The sequence below is a fragment of the Taeniopygia guttata genome, chromosome 13 (assembly GCF_048771995.1).
Source record: "Taeniopygia guttata chromosome 13, bTaeGut7.mat, whole genome shotgun sequence".
NCBI lineage: Eukaryota > Metazoa > Chordata > Aves > Passeriformes > Estrildidae > Taeniopygia > Taeniopygia guttata.
In genome coordinates this window covers 9,224,408-9,246,379 of record NC_133038.1, presented here as the reverse complement: position 1 = coordinate 9,246,379, position 21,972 = coordinate 9,224,408, and the positions used below count along the sequence as shown (strand labels likewise).

Here is a 21,972-nt window from a genome sequence, read left to right as displayed (position 1 = left end):
GTTGGGATTTTGGGGTGTTTCCCCCATTTCCATGCTCAGCTCAGTCCTATAAAAGTGAATCATTCACAAAATAATTCAGCTCTGAACACTGCCTGTCAGGATTAGGAACTAAGAGCTAGGAAGAATTCTTGGTTTTTCTCTAGGTAGAAAAGAACTTCTGCAGGGACAGTGTGGCAGGTCCTGGTCCCTGACAATCTGTTAGGATGTCCCAAAACCTGTGGAATAAGGAGCACCTGGCAGTGACAGTGGCCCTGCCCTGCCTGTGCAGTGAGACCTTGCCCCTTTTCCCATCTCCATATCTGTCCCTGCCCCTTTTCCCGTCTCCATTTCTGTTCCTGCTCCTTTCCCTGTCTCCATTTCTGTTCCTGCTCCTTTCCCATCTCCATTTCTGTTCCTGCTCCTTTCCCTGTCTCCATTTGTGTTCCTGCTCCTTTTCCCATCTCCATTTCCCTTTCTGCTCCTTTTCCCATCTCCATTTCTGTTCCTGCTCCTTTCCCTGTCTCCATTTCCCTTCCTGCTCCTTTCCCTGTCTCCATTTGTGTTCCTGCTCCTTTCCCATCTCCATTTCTGTCCCTTCCCCTTTTCCCATCTCCATTTCTGTCCCTTCCCCTTTTCCCATCTCCATTTCTGTCCCTTCCCCTTTTCCCATCTCCATTTCCCTTCCTGCTCCTTTTCCCATCTCCATTTCCCTTCCTGCTCCTTTTCCCATCTCCATTTCTGTCCCTGCTTCTTTTCCCATCTCCATTTCCCTTCCTGCTCCTTTCCCTGTCTCCATATCTGTCCCTGCTCCTTTTCCCATCTCCATTTCTGTCCCTTCCTCTTTTCCCATCTCCATTTCCCTTCCTGCTCCTTTTCCCATCTCCATTTCCCCCCTGGCTGAGCCCCTGCCCTCAGCCCCAGGCAGGAGCACAGCAGAGCTCAGCCAGCTGAGGACAGAGAGAAGGAATGAATATCCCACCGAAGTACAACTGCAGTCCAGGCAAACCCTTCCTGAGCACGAGGATCTTCTTCCAGCTCCCCAGCTTGGGGGAATGCTCAAGATCCAAAGCTAAAATATTTGGAATATTAACATCTATCAGTTTCACACGTCTCTTAGAGCAGCATATTCCTTGCCTGATTGATCCTGCCATATGGAACATTAGCCTGTACCATCACCATCTGCTGCAGCTTTAATTTTATCAAAAGCATTATGACAGGAGGGAGAATGTTTCTTTTTCCACCCTTCCTTCTCCTCCCGCCAAAACCTGGCTGATTTCTCCTCAAATGAACCCAATTTCCAGTCCTGAGTGAAAAGGCTGTCTGGATATTCTGTCTAGGAATAGCTCTTTGATTTCAAATGCTTCACTTTTGGGAAGCTGAGCTAAAAATCCAGGAACAGGAACAAGGCAACTCACAAACTTCTCTCCCAGAGAAATTTTTGGTATTCAAGAGCTCAAAGCCGAAATAGAAGTGTGGTTTGGGTGTTGCACATTTCTTCCGCTCTCTGCTCAGAATCCCAGAATTATTCAGGTTGGGAAAGCCCTCCAGGCCATCGAGTCCAACCTGATCTCCACCTTGTCCCCAGCCCAGAGCACCAAGTGCCACCTCCAGCCCTTCCTGGGACACTCCAGGGATGGGGATCCAAACCTCCCTGGGCAGTTCCAGTGCCTGAGCTCCCTTTCCATGGGGAAATTCCTGCTGACGCCCACCCTGAGCCTGCCCTGGCACAGCCTGAGGTAATCTGAGGTAATTTCCTCTCCTCCTGTCGTTGGTTGTCTCAGAGAATTAAAAATATCATTCTTTAATCATCCCTGACTTATCCTGTTGCCATTGATTGTTCATCCCTTCATAAGGGGAAAAAAGGAATTCCAAATCTCTTGCCTTATTTGTTCTCACTTACTCATGTCCACAGATATTTTTGTGATGTCCCTGCTATGTTCCTTTCCTACAGCAAAGCACAACCTAAATCCAAACTTCAGTGGCATGGAGTCAAAGAATGATTTAGGTTGGAAAGGACCTTAAAGAACACCCAACTCCAACCCCCTACCATGGGCAGGGACACCTTCCACTATCCCAGCTTGCTCAGAGCTGCATCCAACCTGGCCTTGGACACTTCAGGTGGAGATGTCAGCTCCCAGATGAGCCTCCAGATATTAATAAAACATTTCTACAACACAAAACGAATACCAGAATAGCAGGAAAGGCAGAAATGGCACCACCACAGTGTGGCTGTGCCCTGTGCTGGCTCAGTGACCCAGCTCCTGCTGCACTGGGAAAGTGCCAAGGCTTGGGAGCCCCATCCTCGTGTGCTGCCTTTGTCCCCTCAGTATTTATTTATTTAGTGACACAGAACACTCCTGCACCCAGCCAGGCAGAGAATCCACACAAAGGCAGCTGAAAGGGGAGCCCTTGGCCACAAAGAGCAGCTCAGGAGGGGATAAAATTCTCAGGGCTTCCAGCCTGGCTGAGCTGGGCTCGGTGTTCTGCTTTGGAAATGTCAGTCCAGGGCTGTGACAAGGACAGCGGGTGTGTGAGCGACTGCCTGGCTGCAAGTGCATCAGAATAATGATAAGAGCTGTTAAAAATCACGTTAAAAGTGCCGTTTATGGCAGTGTCTCGCTGTGCAATCAGGTCACCACAGGAGGGAAGCAGTGTTTCACTTTTGTTGCTTTAGCAGTCAAGGCTCCTTTTTTTTTCTTTTTTTTTTTTAATGCATATTTTGATTAGCAAAACCTGTCTGATGTGACAAAGCAATCAATCATAGAATCATGGAATGGTTTGGGTTGGAATGGACCTTAAAGATCATCTCATTCCAGCCCCTGCCATGGGCAGGGACACCTTCCACTGGCCCAGGTTGCTCCAAGCCCCATCCAGCCTGGATCTTGCAGTGGAATCCACCCCTTCCAGAGATTCCTGCCACCACTGCTGAAGCTGCACATTAAAAGGGATTTTTAGTCTTTTCAGCGACCCCTTTTCTCCAGCAATTGAAATCACAACTTCAGACCTTTGCAGAAACATTTAAAGCAAGTGGAATAGTGATTTTTCCTTCTGTTATTAAGAGAGAGAGATAAAGAACCTCAAGCAGTCCCCAGGAGTAGGCGTGGGGCTTTGCAGAGATCAGGAGAGAAACTCAACATTGCTCTTCGCAGCAATAACCTGAGGCTGGAAATTCCCTCAGGAATTCCCTGCTGGCATTCCCTGCAGCAGAGGTGTGTGCCAAGGCTCCAGGAGTGGGGGTTGTGCTGCTGGAGGGATGCTGGAGCACACACAGCCCTCACTCTGTTCATTCCTGGCCAGCTCGGGATCTCCTGGTACCTGCTGGGGTTCCTCAGCCACAGGAATTCCTCTGTGCAGTTTTCTCTGCTTGGCCATGCCAGGAAAACAAAACCCTGCCTGGTTTCGCATCATTTTGACACAGCTTTGCTGCCTCTGGGTGGTGGAGATTGCTACCAGCCACTTTGGGAAGGGATGGATTTTATGGGATTGGAACCAGCCTAAATGTTGCTGGTGGAAAGTTTGGAATGGGAGCCAGCATTCCTAAAAAACCACATCCAAACAGAAATGCTGTGCAGGGAAACCTCCAGCCTGTGAAAATGAGGCTACAGCCTCAGCAGCTTTCAGGAAGAGCCATGGGGAAATAAATCTGAAAATAGCAAATTGCTGAATCTCTTCAGACTCTCTGAGGAGGAGAATGAGCAGTTGGACTCCACGGTTCTTTCCTGCTCCTGCTTCCCGTGGGACCTTTGGTTGATAACCTCATCAGCCGTGTCTCCCTTTCCCATCTGTCAAAAGCAGGGTGGCAGGAATTTGGGAAGACTTTCACTTAGAGTGTGAAGACTTTGATGGCGCTGTCCTGGGCAGCACTGCTAAAAATCAAAATGTGGATGGATGCCTGAGAGAGAAGTTTCAGTGCTGATGCAATTTGTCAGCATCTCATCCTTGTTCCCACACAGAGCTGAATCATCAGAGAACAGGGATTTATCACTCTGGATCATCATGTGATGGCAAAACCCACCACCACCACTGCGAGCAAACAGCGAGAGCCCAGCTGGGGAGGAAAACTGGCCAAGTGCAGGAAATATTGCATTATATAGGGTTATATAGGAAATAACCTGACAATCACAGAGCCATGGAATGGCCTGGGTTGGAAGGGACTTCAAAGATCATCCAACCTTCCAATTCCTTTGCCATGGCAGGGACACCTTCCACTGTTCCAGGCTGCTCCAAGCCCTATCCAACCTGGCCTGGGACACTTTCAAGGATCCAGGGGCAGCCACAGCTTCTCCATGCCAGGGCCTCCCCACCCTCACAGGGAACAATTTCTTTCCATTATCCCATCAAACCCAGATCTCTGTCAGTTTGAGTCCATCCCCCTTGTCCTGTCCCTCCAGGTTCTTGTAAAGTCTCTCTCCAGGTTTCCTGGGGCTCCTTCAGGCCCTGCAAGGCCACCCTGAGCTCACCCCAAAGCTTCTCCTGTGCAGGTGAACAATCCCAGCTGTGCCAGCCTTTCCTGCCAGCAGAGCTGCTCCATCCCTGGGATCATCCTGGTGCCTCCTGCTCCTCCACCCCAGTGCACGTGGAGATCTCCTCAGGGACTTTAACACACCACAAACCCCATCCCTCCCAGCACAGCACAGTCCAGTAGGATTTGGGCCATAAGAAAATCCTCCAGCTGTTGGCACTGTAGGGTTTTTGACCCCCAAATAGTCCCAGCCACACAGGTCAGTGGTACCTCCATGGAACAGTCAATCCACAGCACCCTTGAATTGTGAAAATTTGCTTTTGATGTTCAAAGTTTTGCATCCCACGCATTGCAGGCAGTTAGCAAGTCATAAAGAGCAAGAATTAATTAATCCTGGCCATTCCCCCAAGAGATGTGCAGACAAACACCGAGCTCTGATAGAAACACAGCAGCCAAGGTTACTGACTTCTCCAAGGCCACAGTGGGTGTTGGAGCAGAGCTGAGGCTGAGGTGCAGAAACTGCTTGCAAAGCTCAGGCCAACTCATTTTGAGGAGGAATAACCTTCAAAATAAACAATCCATTTAGAAAAAAAAAAGTTTGTTTTTAATTCAGTGCTTTGTTAGTACAATGCAAGTACATCCTGATCCGTGGGGTCAGGCTGTAAATATTCCCTTTGGCCCATCCCGAGTGTTTGTATGCACACAAACACTTATTTATGTGCTCCATACCCTGTGGGAGAGAGCAATGAGGTATCCAGCGAGAGAGTTCAGTCCCAAACAGGCAGAATAACAAGCTCTGGTGTGTTTTTCCAAGGCTCCACCAGCGGACTGCTGGCTGGTGGGGACAGATTTTCCCACACCAGCCCACAGTCCTGCAGCCACCCTGTTATGGAACAGAGTCACGCTGGATTTCCACCAGTTTTGGGATCTCACTGGGCAGCAGATATCCAGATATCCTCCCAAGTGCCTCCCCACAATCCATTATTTCCTTGCAGAGTTATGTGCTCTGATCATAAAATACATCAACACCTACTCCCAGGGAAATTTGCAACTGCCTTCCAAATTTCTTACAGTTTTGAACAAATAATATTCAATCTTTCCCCCCTAGCCTGACACATCTCAGGCTTTGGAATGGGAGTGGCCATCCCTGCAGGTGTCACCTGGAGGTGGCACTCAGTGCTGAGGGGACGAGGCGGGCATCGGGCACAGGTGGCACTCTGTGGTCTCGGAGCTCTTTTCCAACCTGATTTGGTGATTCTGCAATATCTTTGAGCATACGGTGTATATAAGGGCAAACTCCCTCAGATAAAATCTGAAAACAACTGAGCTCTGTGGGGTTCCTTGATCTGGTTTAAATGTCTGCACACACAAGGAGTTTTTGCTTTTGTTGTAATTAGTGGGCATGTGCTCAGACTCTAATAATCGTTCTTTAGGCTTTCTTACCAGGCCTGACCTTCCCATTTGGACCCAAGAAAGCAGATGAGCTCTGTGCCTTTTTGTTCTCAGATGACAAAGTGCTTGGCACTTGGCACTCAGCTTATCTCATACGTTTGGGATTTTAATTGTCAACACAAGAGCCTTCCCAAAGGCTGGCTGGGCTTTGGGTATGAAGATTATGTAGGGAAATTAATGGCAGAAAAACACCTTTGTCCATTAGTTCTCTTCACTCTGGTGACTTGAAACTCTACAAACAGCTATGCTATCTTAATTCCAAAAAATACATTTGCAATGTCATCTTTATGGAGGAAAAATATGCTCGGCTTGAGTTTTGTTTTGTGCTGCTCTGTGTACAAGAACATGAGGCTGCTGTGTATAGCAGAGTGTGTGGAGAACCCAGAGCACAGTTTGTTACCAGTCTATTTTTTGCACTCTCTGCTCCCATTTTTCAGTGTTCTGACTTATTGCTGATTATTCCAAGGTGCTCCGGTGCATCTGATAGTGTAGGAACTGGAACTCACCAATCCCAGGCTGGGATGGCTGCCGAAATGAGATAACCCAGCTGGGCATTAAGAGCACAAGAGCTGAACTTTTCTTCTCAGAGAACTGAAGCCTGCTTGGTCAGATTGACCAAAAAGCACTGAGTTTGCTTAGTTTTTATTGCAAACTGGCAGTCTGATAACACAGGAGTGGGTGGCTGGGTAGTGGGGCAGGGATTTATCTGAGTGTGGACTTTCTCTTCGTGTGCAGAGAAAAATCACGGAATCCCAGAACGGTTTGGGTTGGGAGGGACTTTGTGGATCATTTTGTTCCCCGGGCAGAGACACCTTTCACTACTGGGATGCTCAGAGCTCCATCCTCGGACTCCTCGGGGATGGGGCAGAGCACAGCGGGGCACGGGGAGCCGCAGGGTGTGGAATGAACACAGGGAGCAGGGAATGAGCACAGGGAGCAGGGAATGAACACAGGGAGCAGGGAATGGGCACAGGGAGCAGGGAATGGGCACAGGGAGCAGGGAATGAACGCAGGGAGCAGGGAATGCTCACAGGGAGCAGGGAATGAGCACGGGGAGCAGGGAATGAGCACGGGGAGCAGGGAATGAACACAGCCCGGCACCCACAGCCGCGGGACCCGCCCGGGCAGGGGGCATGGGGCTGGCCCCACATCCCGGTGCCGGTGCTGGGCTGGTCCCAGTGGCAGTGCCGGGGCGGTCCCGATGTCGGTGTCGATATCGGGGCGGTCCCAGTCCCGGTGCCGGTCCCTGTGACAGTACTGAGACGGTCCCGTGGGCTAGAGGCGGTGTCGGTGCGGTGCCAGACCCAGTCCCGGAGTAGTGCCAGTGCCTGTCTCGGTGCCATGCCGGTGCCGGGATGTCCCGTGGGCGGTGCCAGGCGGTGCCGGTGCCGGTCCCGGTCTCGGTCCCACGGCGGTGCGGTCGGTCCCGCGGGCGTTGCCGGTCTCGGTGCCGGGCAGTGCCCGTATCAGTGCCGGTGCCGGTCCCCGCCGGCGCGGGGCGGTCCCGGTCTGGGTCCCGGTGTCGGTGCCGGTGCCGGTCCCGGTCTGGGTCCCGGTCCCGGTGCCGGTGCCGGCGTCGGTGCCGGTCCCAGTGCCGGTCCCGGTCTGGGTCCCGGTCCCGGTGCCGGTCCCAGTGCCGGTGCCGGTCCCGGTCCCAGTGCCGGTCCCAGTGCCGGTCCCCGCCGGCGCGGGGCGGTGCCCGGGCGGGCCGGGCCGGGCTCAGGCCGCGCCCCGGGGGCGGTGCTCAGCACCGGAGGCGGCTCCGCGGCCATCGCGCCTGCCCGGCCGGCGGCGGAGCTCGGCGCAGGGGAGGGGGGCGGGGGGCGGCTCGGCGGCGGGTCTGCGGGCCCCATGGGCGGGTGTGTGGGCTCCCACCACGACTCCTCGGGCAGCCTCAACGAGAACTCGGACGGCACCGGAGGTGAGCGCCGGGCCGGGCCGGGGGGCCCGCGGGGGGACCCCGGGGCGGGCGCTGTGGGCCGGGGCCTGCGGCGGGCGGGGGGAGCCGCGTCCGGCCCCGGGCCGGATCGTGCCCCGGCTCTGCCCCGGCTCTGCCCCGGCTCTGCCCCGGCTCTGCCCGGATCCGGCGGGGCCGGGCGGCGCTCGGAGGGCGCTGCCCCGGGAGCAGCCCCCGCCCCGCTCCGCGGCCGTGCCGGGCTGTGCCGGGGCTGTGCCGCCGGGCCGTGCCCGGAGCGGTGTCGGGTCCCTCTCTCTGGGCGGCTCAGGGATGCGGCCCCTGCTGCGATAAAGCCAGGCTGAGGAAAGGGCCTGCCCGCGGCTCCCGAAGTTTGTTTTCCTCGGGCTCCGCTCCTTGTGGTGTGCGGAAAATGATTCCTCGGCTCGCTCGGGTCCTGGCGGTGCTGCGGGTTGTTTTTCAGCCGGGAGAGGTGCTTGACTCTCAGCTGGAGACGGCAGCGATTCGCGGAGATGCTGGATGGAGCAGCGTGGGCTCTGTCGCTCTGTGCGAGTGCAGCCCGACCTGGGCAGCAAAGCCAGCGTGCAAACGCTGCTGCAGTGTCAGCAGCCTTTCGCCGGCGGGTTTTTCTCCAGCTAAAAGCCTGAATGATTGCTTTCTCAATGTTTGTGGACCCCTGGTGTTCTCCAGCTGAGCTGTGTATGTTTTATAGTCATTTAAAGTCAGCTTACCAACAGGACACTTGACTTATAAGTCGTCCTCATACATGCAAGGTCCACAGATTTCAGGAGGGGAGTTGCTGATCTGGGTTTGTGTTTTCCTCTGTGCCTTACAGAATGTTATTTATCAGTCTGGTTTTGTTTCGGATGTCCCAGCTGATGGGTGTTCTTTCCATCTGTGACTTTGCTGTCATTCCATAATGTAAAAATATGCAGCACTTGGAGTTGTATATGAACCAAACATCTGCTGGTTAATGCTAGAGACAGAGTTCATGGAAATACCAGAATTCCAGCTGCTAAGAACTATGTGGGATTTCACAGAATCCCCGAATAGTTTGGGTTGGGAGTGACCTCTGGAGATCATCCAGTCCAACCACCCTACTAAGGCAGGGCCAGAGCAAGTGACACAGGGACACAATCAGGTGGGTTTGGAATGGAGAGGGAAGCTCCACAACCTCCTGTGGATTTAATCACATCAGTGTCATTAAAAGGAATTTTATAGCTTTGAGTATGAGTCTTCCTTACTCTATTAGTAAAAAGGGAAGAAGTGGGTTACTTAAAATGCATCTGTACTGAGCAGATTTACCAACCAGTAAAAACCTGTAGGAGTGCTGAGCAGAACGGACCAGTCAAAGAACAGCAGGAATCATCACATACCCCAAAATCTTGACCAAAAAATAGCGTTAAAAGCTCCACTGGTGCTTGTCCTGAGATGTGCTTTGGTGTTATGAGGTGAGATCATGTCACAGAAATAGGCTCGGTTTAATTTCCTTGCTCTTATCTCACGTGTGATATCGAATGAATGAGACAGAAGAACATGATCAGGCTTTGGGTGATATTGTAAAACAGATTCCACTCCCCAGAGCAGCATGTGAGGTGGGCAGGCTCCATCCAGGCTTTCTGTGTCCCTGCCAGGGCATGGCATGGCACTCTGCTGCTCTGGGGTTAAATAACCCATTGTGCCTGGTGCATTGCAACAGCAGCTGGGCTTTCAAGATGTAAGAGATGTGAAATTCGTGTCAGCTGGCTCGTGTTGATTCATGCTCTCAGGGTAATGTTCCTTAAGGTTGTCTCGCTGAAGTGAGAAGCGCTGAAATTTCTCTTGAATTATGAGCTTCTTAGGACTGTCTTAAACAATCAGCTCCAGTGTGCAATAGCCTGTTTTGTAATGCTACAGATCTGTTCCTGCCTCTCCACAAGGAGGAAAGGGGGGGTAGGTTAAGCTCTGAGTATTTTCTCTAAACGTGACTCCCCAGGTGTTAAAGTCCAGCCTGCCCTGGTTCTGAGCTTTACAAATTCTGCCAGCCTGCCCTCACCGAGCCTGAAACCTGACTTGCTCTCTCAGGGGAGCTTCTGTCTGGAGGCATCAGCCAGTGAAGCAGCTGAAGCACAAGTGAACACGGTTTGCAGTTCAGAGCTGTGCAGAGAGATGACTTTTTCCTGTTTCCCAAGTGAGGCTTGTTTCCCCCAGCTCCGGGGTTGTGACCTAACCCGCTACATTCGCTTTCAGATTGCTGTCGGTGAGCAGGGCCAGAACGTTTCGAAATCCTGGGAAGGTGTTTTGGAACACGCTGATTCTAACTTGCCAGTGATGGACTTGTTTTGGAGAGGCTTTGTCTTTTCCCCAGAATGGAGAAGTTTCCTGGAGAATTGCGAGAGCTTGATTAGACAGCAGTGGCTGTGTGCGATGCTGGGTGAAAGCAGAGCCAGCTCTCAAGTCTGATTCATCCCAGTTTCAATTTATTCCAGGGCAGTGGGGAGTGGCAAAATCGTGCTCAATTGTGTTATTGGAGTTGAGAGGAGGATTTGTCACATCCCTGTATTCTCTTCAGTGTTTTTGTCTGTGGCCAACACTTCCCGTTGCTCGTGTGCAGCTTGGCAGAGCTGACGGCATGTCCTGGCCACGTGTGCTTCTTTTGTCTCCTGCTGTGGGCATTTTTCAAGGTCAGGATGCCTGTGTGTGTCAGGAGAGCTGGTGTGGATCCTCAGGTGTGTCTGCATGTGTGAGATGGAGCTAATCAAAAGCCCAGCTTATTGCATAGTTCTGTTTGCAGTGACCGGAGCAGGAGGAGGCTGTTCCTCACCAAGAATTTAACAGATGCTGCTCTGCCCATCAGGCTGGAAATGAAATGGGCTTTGCAGATTGGTACCAGCTGTTTCATTAGCTCTGCTCTTTTTAGCAAGTTTTCATTTCACCAGGACGTTGTTTGGCATAGACAGGAAAAGTTCCTGTCTCGATGCTCGTTGTGTTGTAGCCCAGCAGAACCAAATTGTGGTGGGTGTCCTGGGTGGGTTTACTGGGGAGTCATTAAAGGACATCATTAACTGGTTTATAGACACAAATTTTCCCCAGTTCATCCCTTTAGCTCAGCTGTCTCCCACCTAACAGCCCAAGGTTTCAGGAGCTGAGCACTGCCTCTCTTCCAGCTGTGCCCTGCCAAAGGTGAGCGAGTTCCTGCAGGATGCTGAGAGCAGGGGAGAAATAACTGTTCTGCAGCCACTCCCCAGGCTGTGTCACCTCTTCACTTGAGCTTTTGGAATTGCTTTGGGCTTGGAATGAACTGCTGGAAAACTCTGCCCTAGTGCCTGTCCATCAGATATGTTCAGGAAAACCAGCAGAGCTGTGCCAGCTCCCATTCCCATGGGCAGGTCCTTCCTGGAGGGATCCTCAATTTCTTTTCTCTTTCCCGAGGGGAGCAGCAAGAGGGAAAAGGAGGAACCTGCTCATTCTCTCGCGGCAAACTCTCACCCCTCTCAGAAGCTGCATATTACTTTGTCTGACGTGGTGAAGCTCAGTGAGACAGTGACTTGTGTGGAGTGAGGGAAAAGCAGGGAATCCAGCGGCTGGAAGCACGAGTCATTCCACATTAAGGATTTTGGCTGCAGCTGTCTGATTGCTGCTGAGCTCTCCTTGACACGACGCTCGCCTGCCCGCTGCAGTTCTTGTCGCCCTTCCTTGGGAGCGAAGATGCTGATTCTGTTTGAAATTTGTCTTCTTTCCTGCTGCCCCCATCACCCAGCAGTGAGAACAGGGCCAAGTGGAAATAATCTACCAGAATGGGAGATGATTCAAACTATCAATTCTTCCCGTGGAGTTTGATGCAGTGCTGGAGCTTCATTAACTCAGAGAAAAGCAAATATTGTGCTCCACCTCTGCTCTCAGCAACTGGACAACAGTTTCTTAAATATTTTCCTTGAGTGCTGTGCAGGCCTGCGTATCACATGGCTAATTGGAAGTCACAATAAGTGCTTTCATGGTGCTTCTCTGCAAGACTGACCAGGGGAATTTGCATATTAAGCAGTGAGATTTGTTGCTCACAATTGCACTAATACAGCTGGGCTCTGCTTGGCTGGCACAGGGGGGTTAAACAAGCAGCTCATGACTGAGCACTTGAGAGCATTTGGTGCCTCCCTTTTGTACTGGAGCACACAAAGACTCTCCCAGAGGGATTTTTCGGTGGGTTGGAGCTGATGGGTGCAGGCTGAGATGGTTTTTCACTGCTATCTGAAAGAGGCACCTCTGGATTTCAGGTAGTTCCTGCTGGTCTGGAATACAGGGCTGACAAAAATATTGATAAATCAGAGCTGGCTTTTGCTGTTAGGTCCTACTGTGGGGTGTTTTCTATGGTTTATTTTGGTTTTGGGGATTTTTTTAATAGAATAACCAAAAAAGCTTAGCATGGCTCTGAAATTTGCTCCAAATCCTTCCTGCTCCATGCCTGGGTGTATTTGTGGGCTGTTTTGTATGTTTTTTTTTTTTTTAATGGAATAACCAAAAAAGCTTAGCATGGCTCTGAAACTTGCTCCAAATCCTTCCTGCTCCATGCCTGTATTTAAAGGATGTGTAGATGGAGCACTTGGGGATGTGGTTTAGAGGTTACAGTGATGAGTTAATGATGATCCTAAAGGTCTTTTCCTAACTAAATGAGTCTGTGATTTCCACAAGAGTTATGTGTGGGTTTTATTAGGGCTGTGGAGTAAAAGTAGCCTTTAATAACTCTTACTTCCTGAGGGCTCCTGGAGATTATTAGGATTTTGGAATGGGTGCTGCCATCCCCTGATAATTCAGTCCCAAGTGCTCATCTCCTGGCGTGTCACTCTGCTGCTGTGACACTTTTCATTTGTAAACTGAGACTCGGTTTTGTTTTCCAGGTGATAACAAGGAGCTCTCAGAAACCGAAATAAAGTGTTATTTTTGCTGTTAATAAGGGCTGGCAAACGAAGCTGTTTGGTTTCCTTTTTGGCTGGTTCCTCCATGTAATTGTTTGTTTGGCTTCTAGATGAAGTGATTTATTTTAATTTCTCTGTTTGGGATTGCAGTGTTGAAAACGACAACATCCTCCTTTACTGAATGCTAAATACAATAAATTGAACAGTCGTCGTGCTTTGGAGATTTTTGATAAATGGAAAATATTATTAGTTGCCAGTTTGAATAAACTCCACAAAGCAGCCATCCACTCTCATTGCAGCAAGTAACATGATAGCTATTATTTTTCGTGTGAATGTTGAATAATAGAATTTATGAGTCACAAATTATAATACACTTGAAGCCTGAAATACAGATTCGCCTTGTGGTTAAGTTGCAAATTCCCGTGAGTCTTCTTGTAGGTACAAGGAAGGGTCAAGTTGGCCTGAATTGCTTTGGTTACCTCTAAAAAAGAAAGAATACAAAGATCTGGAAAGTTCATGACCAAATGGCCGTGATTGAGAAGGGAATAACTCCTGTTTATAATTTGGAGTGTGATGTAACAATCACCTTCATCCTCTTTTCTAGGCAGACACTGTGTATAAATGTCGGATACATTTTTAAACAAATTATTTTCAGTTTGCCACCTTGGCTTTCACTGCCTTAAAGTTCAGCCTTCTTTGCTGCAAGTATTTCAGTTGGGTTTTATCTCTTAATCTTTTTTTTTTTTTTTTTTTAATTTTATGGTTTTTTTTTCCCCAAATCATTTATGGCTCCTAGAGAAAAATGTAGGAATTTTTGGGGGGGAAGTTCTGTCCCCCAACAGCCAGGATGGAGCAGGGAATGTCCATGGAGCATCCCCTGGGTATGGAGTGTCCAGCCAGGGAAGATCCTTTGCTTCTCCTTCACCTTCCCTACCTGCAGGTGCTTTGGGTGGAGCTTGGGGAGGTTTTAGGGTTTGCTGGAAGCTCTGGAGGACTCTTCCTCCTTTTGCAAGGTTCATTGTGAGTGTTGAGGTTCAGTCACCCAAAATCAGGAGGGAAGGGCTGTTCTGTGGGGGAATTAATCAGCTGGAATCAGTAGCCTGGATCCTGACTGTGGAATAAAACACTTTTCTTGCACTCTGAGGTTTTCTGTTACAGTTTCATCTGCTGCTTCTGCGTTGTCTGGAAATTTAGAATTGACAAAACAGAAATGTTCCGCTACTTAGGAAGTAAGTTTTGTTAGGGTTTTTTTGTTTTTTAATTTGGTTTGTTTTCTTGTTTTTTTAAGAAAACAAAAAGGTTTCCCCTCACGTGGGGATTGTGTTTGCAGTGTAATTCAGTGTTTCAGGCCGAGTTATCCATAGCAGAAGAGGTGATGGATCCAAAGCATCCTGCAGGGCTGCATCCCAAAGCTGCAGGAATGTTGGTGGCACTGGCTGTGGAAAATCCCTCCAGCACAGGATGCCAGCTGATACTGCACCCCTTGACCTGTGTGCAGGGAAAATAGCTCTTGTGCTTTATTTAAGGTTCAGCTGGGACCTGAATTTTACATTTGCTGCCTTGTGCTGGCCCTGGCACACTCAGATTTAATGCAGGTGAGAGCTGGACAAAAGAAGGGGCACAGCGAACTGCAGGAAGTGCTTTTGTTCTGTTCCCCATTTTAGGAGTAAATTAAAAACTGTCCCAAATGCTGAATGAGGCTGAAGTTTCTTAGACTACCTTAAATATTTAAAATGCCATCAGTCTCATCCTGAGGCTTCCCAGCACTGGGAAATGCAAGGGCACTGCAGGTTTTGCAGGTATTAAATGCAGGAGCAATGATTGGATGCTATCAATTTGCAGGACCTGCTCCACATCCACTTGACCTCTCAGGCCTGATGGAAAACATTTGGAAATTGTCCTTCCCAAAGCAGAAATGCTGCTGGGCTTGTGGATTAGAGCAGTTTTAGCAGCTCCTCCCTTCAGCCTTTTCTCAGTGTCCTTTTCCCTGCCCATCTCCCCCTCTCCTCAGTGAACAGGATTTAAAAAGGAAAATTCAAAGCCCTGCTTGAAAGCCATTTGTGGGAGGAGATGGGCACAGCTCTGAAGAGCTGATTTTTTTATTTTTTGCTTCTGGAGAATCTCAGATGTGCTGGAGGATTTAATATGTGTCTGTCTATCTATGTGTGTATAAAGACATCCTTGTGCTGCAGATGAGGTGGAAGGGAGGGGATTTGGGGAGTTTCTGCATGATCTGTCATGTGGTTTTCCCCCACATTCTCAACCATAAAAGCAGAGGCACTTCACAAATGCTGGTGAAAAATGCTTCAGTAGTTTGCAGCAAGAGCAGGTAGTGCCCAGGGGGAAAAGATTAGAGGCTAAAATGGGAAAATGTGTCACACAGAGAATGGTAGCTCTGCACATGTTTAACAGGGAAAGTTTACTCTTAAAACATATATATTCAGTCCACCATTACCACCACTTTTCTATAAATAAATTACTTTTCATCCCCTGAAATGATAAACATTTTAAAGCTCGTAACAGCTTCCAGTTTATAATAATGTATAATAAATGTAGCAACTATAAATAATTCTCTTAGTTCAGACAACAGATTCTGGAGGGAGGCATTTTTCACCTTTTCCCAGAGGAGCTGTGTGCTCTTTGAGAGCACTCCCAGGGCCTGAAATGGCATCGGAAGCAGAGCACAGCACTTTGGGATTGGAAGCTTGTTACCTTGCTATTTTTAAAATCCAGTCATGAAGCTCCATCTCTGCTCCCATGCTGTGATGAAGGGCACTGTGGATTCAGCAGAAGAATCTCTCCGTGGCATTTACTTTGTTGCTTTATTTCCCTGCCACAGAACTCTCATCTCCTGTGATTTCCTGCCTGTGTGGGTAAATACAGACTCTTTGTAAAAGAGCACCTACAGAATAGCAGAGGGTTCCTGCAGCTGCCAAATGCCATTTTCTCCTCTCTGCCAATTGGTTTTTTTTTGGCCCCACGCTGCTGTGGGAGAACCTGAGCCTGCAGCACAGCATCAGCAAGCACAGGATAATGGCTGGCTGGAGAATTTAAGGAAGAATTGTTAATTCCCATGCACTGGCTGCACAAAGCATTTCCTGGAAAAGCTGTCACCGAGCCCTGTCTGTGTCACACGTGCTGGATTCGTGCCTTCAGAGTGGCTTTGGGTGTGTTTTTCTGCCTCTCAGGTGCACACAGAAGCTAGGTATGTCAAAAGAGTGCCTTGAATGCAGAATATTGAAGAATATTGGCTCCTGAGCCATTGCGCTGAGTCCCTGTCCCTCAGAGGGGGCGTGCCCCGAGTGGGAAGGGGACACCCAAATCTTGGAGCATGCAAATGAATTTTAGATGTTTTTTTTAATGCAGGTATAAATCCCATTCCTACCTAGCATGGCTGTGGCTGCTCCCAGCTTGTTGCCCCTCCCCAGGGTGAGAGGACACGGGAAGGAGCAGTTGGGAAGTTTTTTGGGAAGCACGATGGTCACCCAAAGGTTGGGTGCAGTTTCCCTGGCTAGATGAATTCCCATGTGGGATACATTTGGTGGCAGTGATGCCTTGAGAAGGCTGAGCTAAAGCAGAGGCTGGACAGAGCTAAAGCAGAGATTTATTAAAAGGATCTCTTCAATGGATCCACCTTGGGCAGCACAAGAGCCCGGCCAGGGCTGTGCCCAAGATGAACCAAAATGGCACAGAATGAACCCAAGTTGAACCAAAATGGCATAAAATGAACCCAAGGTGAACCAAAGTGGCACAAAATGAACCCAAGATGAACCAAAATGGTCCCAAAATACATGACCAGTCACAGGGCCTCTCACTTTGATCAGTTCTGCTCCATTTGTACATTGGAGTTCATTGTCCAGTTCCAGCTTCAGCCCAGGCAGTCCCATCCTGCTTGTTTTTCTCTCTCCAGCCCACGGTGTTTGTGCTCTTGGGCTGAGATTTGGATCATTTGTCCTTGATGCCCAGCTGGAGCAGGAATTGTTTTGTCTCTGCTCTGTGCAGGGAGCTCAGCATCTCCAATATGAAGCTCAGAACTGCACACTAAAGCAGCACAGAACCCGCTGCTGATGCCTCAGGTTTTAGTTTTTCTATTTTTCAGAGTCAAACATGTTCAGCTGAGCACTCCAGCGCTTCCCAGTTCCAAGGAGCAGCATTCCCAGATTTGCCAGTGCCCCCATGGCTGAGGCTGAACCAAAATCTCCCTTTCCCTGGACATTTCCATCCTCCAAGTGCCTGAAATGACCAAACTTGCTCTGGAAGTGTTGGGAAATCACAGCTCCCAGCTGAGAGGGAGCACTGGGAGGGCTGAAGAAGAGGAAAGCTGTCACAGAGCTATTTAAACTTTGTTTTTTTGAAGAGTTAGATTTCTCATGAGTTGCATGTTGATGACTTGGCTCGGTGAAACACGTAGCAGACTGATTTTCTTTTTTTGTGATTTTTTTTTTCTCTGTGCCCACATAAGTTCGTTAAAAGCACATGGGCTCCTATAAATATGAGTGCTTTTAGAACAAAAATGCCTTCTGTGAAGTGCTGATCAATATTGGATATTATCCTGAGACAGGTTTAAATGCTCATTTGAGATGAGTTCTCACTCTTTTGTGTGTTTTTCACATCCACAGCTCTCCATTGTGTGTTTATCCAGATCTAAAAGTAGTTCTGGTGCCAAAAAAGCTCGAATTTCAACAGAAAACCACATGATTATTGCTTTACTGGAGTCACACACTTCCAGTCACTCACAGATTGGATGGCCCCACATGGATATTGCAGCAAAAATCCCATTTTTTACTGCCTTGGTGCATCCCAACAAATCACATTCCTTGTGCGTATCCAGGGCTCTCCTTTTAATATAGCACTAAAATAGCTCCAAAAATACTACAGGCACAGATTTGGCTTTATCTGAAACTCCTGCAAAATAGAGCAGGGAATACAAGATTTTAGTCTGGCAGCTGGGAAGGAAAAAGGAGCAGCAGCATTGTCAGATTGTTGTGGTTTGGTGTTACAAGGCAGTACCAGAGTAAAAATCCTTTCGTTGTAAATCAGCTTTTAGTTCTTGAGCTCTGCCTCGGAATGGAGACTTCCTAATGGAGTGTAGACAGAGATTGTTTTCTGTAAACCTCTAAAAACACTTGGACTGTGTTTGGGGGCTTTATTCTCCTAAATAACACAAACTTTAGGAAACATTACAGCTTCCTTTCAGTTGTTAGAGGTGAATCTCACGGGCTTTGTGTGTGCTCTGACTCCCTGGGAAGTTTTGTGCTCTTTCTAATTCTCCTAAATATTGGTGTCGTAGGAATTAGGTTTATGTTGAGGAGGAGAAGTTGTGGCTTTCGGTTAAATTGTCACTCAGGCCGCTTGAAAATTGAAATAATCTGCTGGGTTTTGGAGTTTGTAGTGGGGAAAACACAATCAGCCACTTAAACAGGAACCCAAATTTCTCTTTTTTGTCTCTGACATGGCAAGAGTGGGAGGGCTCCAAACACTCCCCAGTCCCAGCCTTCATCCATCTCGGGATCAATCATGATCAGTTCTCAGGGAGCAAATTTCCCTAAGAATTTTTGAGTTAAATTTACTGAAATTGATGCTTACCACAACTTCTTCAAAATACTGCTTTGGGAAATCAGCAGGTTCCTTTATAAAATTATTTTTTCCTGCTTTATCCATCCCAAATAAAGTGTTTTATCTTAGGAATGCAACTGCAGCTCTTTCTGACTCTGATCATGTTTTTCCTGCTGATTGGCGTGCTGTAGGACTGGGGAAGGAACTACATTAGCATTTTATCATATTGTGCTGGGAAACTTATTAGCAAGAGTTAATCATTTGCATTGAGCTCACATGAGTTAAGAAAATATTGGAGATATTTCGGGGTGGGGGAGGAAGTGTTTTGGTTGCTGCCAGTGTCCTGTTTTAACATGTCTTGGCAGCTCTGTCCAGAGGGATGCTGAGCTGCTGATCTGATAAGTGAGCCTGTTAAAAATCCATTTCATTAAGTAAAAAATCCATTTTATTAAGTAGCCACAATTCAGCTTAAAACAAAGTTCTGCAAAGTCCAAGATGGCAAAGGCTTCTGTATCTCTGCTTCAGTGCTGTGTCAAACAGAATATTCTGCCTTAGAAATTCTACCAACTGATCTAATCTCGTCTTGAAACTCTTTCCAGGTTTGCCTGCTCAAGGATTCTGTCGCTATCTGATTGCTGTGCCTGCCAAATTTCCAGGCTGAATTCATCTCCCATTGATAAAGTGCATTTCTCTCTGCTCACTGCATTCACCCTTCCTTCTTTCTCACATCTCATTTCGTTATTATGAACTAATCAGGGGATTTTTTCCAGCTGAGGGGACTCTTGCCATGCAATTCAAGTTTAGGGATCTGCACCATTTCTTTTCTTGTGTGTTGAAACTTTCCAACTTTTCCTGGTTTCTGTTGAAGCTTCATAAATTAGGAGCCCTTTTTCTCACAGAGCATTTTTCTATCAAGGTATTTCAGAGATTCATGTTTGTTCAAGGCAGTTTTGAGGTTAATAATGGGCCCCTGTTAATGGGGGAGCTGTGTAGATGCTGCTCAGATAAAAACATTTTTAATGCATTTTTTCTCCTGCTCATCCTCAGCCTGAAAGTGGCCCCAGTTCTGCTGCTTTGGGCTTTGAGATGCCTTTGTTCAGAGCTGTGGAATCAGCACTTCCTGGGCATGGGTTGCTCATTAGAGCACAGTAATTAGTGAATTTGTCATGGCCTTGCATGCAGCCATTCTAATCCTTTCCACTGCTGCAGTGAAATCAGCAGGTTTGGGTGTTGGGGTTGGATGTCCCCAACGCTTTCAGGAGTTCCTTTCCCTAAACCAAATAATCACACCTGCCCTGAGAAGCCGTGGGAGAGGTGGGCTCTTGTTTTCAGGTGGCTGAAATAAGAATATCTTTTTAATAATGTATCCTCATTGCCGGTCAAACTTCTCATCCTTAATGTGAAACTATTTTCCCTTGCAGAAAGGGGAACAGGGGTGAGAAGAGGCTCTGTCTAGCAATGGAGAGTTCTGCTTCAACTCAGAACTTGCAGACACTTTAAAGCCCAGCATCTTCACACATATATTCAATCTGTTATTACATCAATTATGTTGTAAATAATGGGGAAAAGTAGGGAAAGTGCATCTGTCCTGACAAAAAGCTTTGCAGTGATGCCACAGGTGAAATAAGCTCCTTGAGCATTATGGTGAGGACCTTTTTAGAAAAGACAAGCAGAGCCCACGGCCAAACCCTGCTTAGTTCCTGCTGGGTATAGAACAGCTGAGAGCATTGCCAGCACATCACTGTGCTGCCCCTTGTGAGCCTGCCCCGAGTTGTGGAGAATTAAATGCATTTTCAATCAAATCCTGTGATCCCTGCCTTTGAAAAGAAGTTACTCAGGGGCTGCTGTGTCCGTAGGAAACACTGAGCAAGCATCGCTCAGGCCATTAATAGAGCTAAAGCCTGGTGTGCTCAGGGACTCCTGAAAGAGATCAGATTAATTTGCTAAAGGTGGAAAGGCTCTGTCTGCTTTAATCTCGCTCCACTTCAGCAATTTCAATGAAGAGGGCATTTTCCTGTGCTTCCTCCAAGGTCCTTCCATCTCAGGAGGTGCTCTCTGTGCTTGGCACCGCTGCCAGGAGAGGAGGCCTTGATTCAGTTCCTAATTTGGGGGGGATTTGAAGTGCTTAGGGGTGGATTCACTGGCACAGGGTGCCCAGAGCAGCTGGCAGTGCCCAAGGCCAGGCTGGATGTCCCCACCTGGGACAGTGGCAGTGTCCTTGCTCACGGCTGGGGGTGGCACTGGATGTCCCTCAAGGTCCCTTCCCACCCAAACCATTCTCTGATTGCATCAATAATCCTTGAGGCTATTTTTTCCCCAAGAACATCCACAGGGGGATAAAAAGGCCTTGAAAGGATGGAGTTTTAAGGCTGCTTTGTTCACGTTCTCCCATTTACAGGATTGGGTTGGTTTGGGGTTTTTTTTTCCCCCTGGATGTACAAGACATCCAGGTATTTATACAAGTTGCAGCAAAGGTTTGCACGTTTTTCATTTTAGCTTAGATTGCTTTCTAATTATCCGAGCAATCCACTGATATCCTTATCTGTTATTACTCGCCTCTAACTTGGGGATAAATGTGGATTTCTTAACAAAATGAGTACTTGAAGGGTAGGAATTCCTTATGGCCAAGAGGTTGGTGATGTGTTCCACACTAAATTCCAGCTCTTGAGCTTTATCCAGCGAGGGTGCTGGAGTTTCCTGGGGGCGACTGTCCAGGAGAACAGAGAAAATTGAATGTGAGTTGAAATATTAGCTTTACTATGAAAAACTACCCTGTAAAATGGGACTGAATAAAGCAGCAAGTATCGTTCTGAGAAATCCAATTTCTTAGATGAAATCTTTAAATGTTTATGTGACTTTCACTTTCACTTCTCTTTAAACCAAGCAATCACCTTTCAGTTTTCCTCAGGCATCTGAGGAACATAATATGGAAGGGTAAAATTAAATCATTAAGGTAATGTATGTTTGGGATGTGTGTCAGGTAAGATTCCTATTTTCAGCTTACACTGAGCTCTTAATTAACTGATGAGCTTAAGCAGCTGAGATACAGTAATAGTGCATTTAGTTAATTGGCTCATGTGAAACTTTATCCCTGCCAATAACTGTGACACTGGAATAAATTCAAGACATGGTGTTAGATCCTTTAACTAAGCTAATTTAATCATTGGTCATTGTAAAAACAGCCACCAACTTGGAGGCTTTTTTTTTGGTCGTTCCCTCCTGGAATTTGTGACTGCTGTGCTGGCAGCAGTGACATGGCAAGCGTGGCATGTTCAGCCAAAAAATCCTTGGGAACATGGAGCTGGCCATCTGTCCTGAGCATGATACCTTGAATTACCCAGATTTCAGGGTTTGCTGGAAGGGTTTAATGCAGCAAAGCCAAATGAAGGCTGTGCTGAGATGGGGTCTGAACACTCTGCTGGCTCCTGAGGGAAAACCTGAGGAGGATGGAGAGGGAATTCTGCAGGAGCCTGAAGTGCCAGGACAAGGGAATGGGTTCACACTGACAGAGATGGATACTGGGCAGGAATTCTTCCCTGTGAGGGTGGGGAGGCGCTGGAATGGGTTTCCCAGAGAAGCTGTGGCTGCCCCATCCCTGGAAATGTCCAGCTGGGGCTTGGAATAGTCTGGGATGGTAGAAACTGCCCTTGCCCATGGCAAAAGCTGGGACTGGCTGACTCTGAGATCCCTTCAACCCCAAACCATGCAATGGCTTTATG

The 21,972-nt window shown here is 48.2% G+C and overlaps 1 protein-coding gene across 1 annotated transcript in view; it reads left to right on the top strand.

Moving 5' to 3' along the window:
- Positions 1-7,651: 7,651 nt before the first annotated feature.
- The window catches only part of UBTD2 (ubiquitin domain containing 2), a 47,578-nt gene continuing 33,257 nt past the window's right edge, over positions 7,652-21,972 (top strand). Inside the window, exon 1 of the mRNA XM_030283830.4 lies at positions 7,652-7,814. Within this exon, the coding sequence (XP_030139690.1) occupies positions 7,745-7,814 (70 nt within the window). The 5' untranslated portion in view covers positions 7,652-7,744. The remainder of the gene's footprint in view (positions 7,815-21,972) is intronic.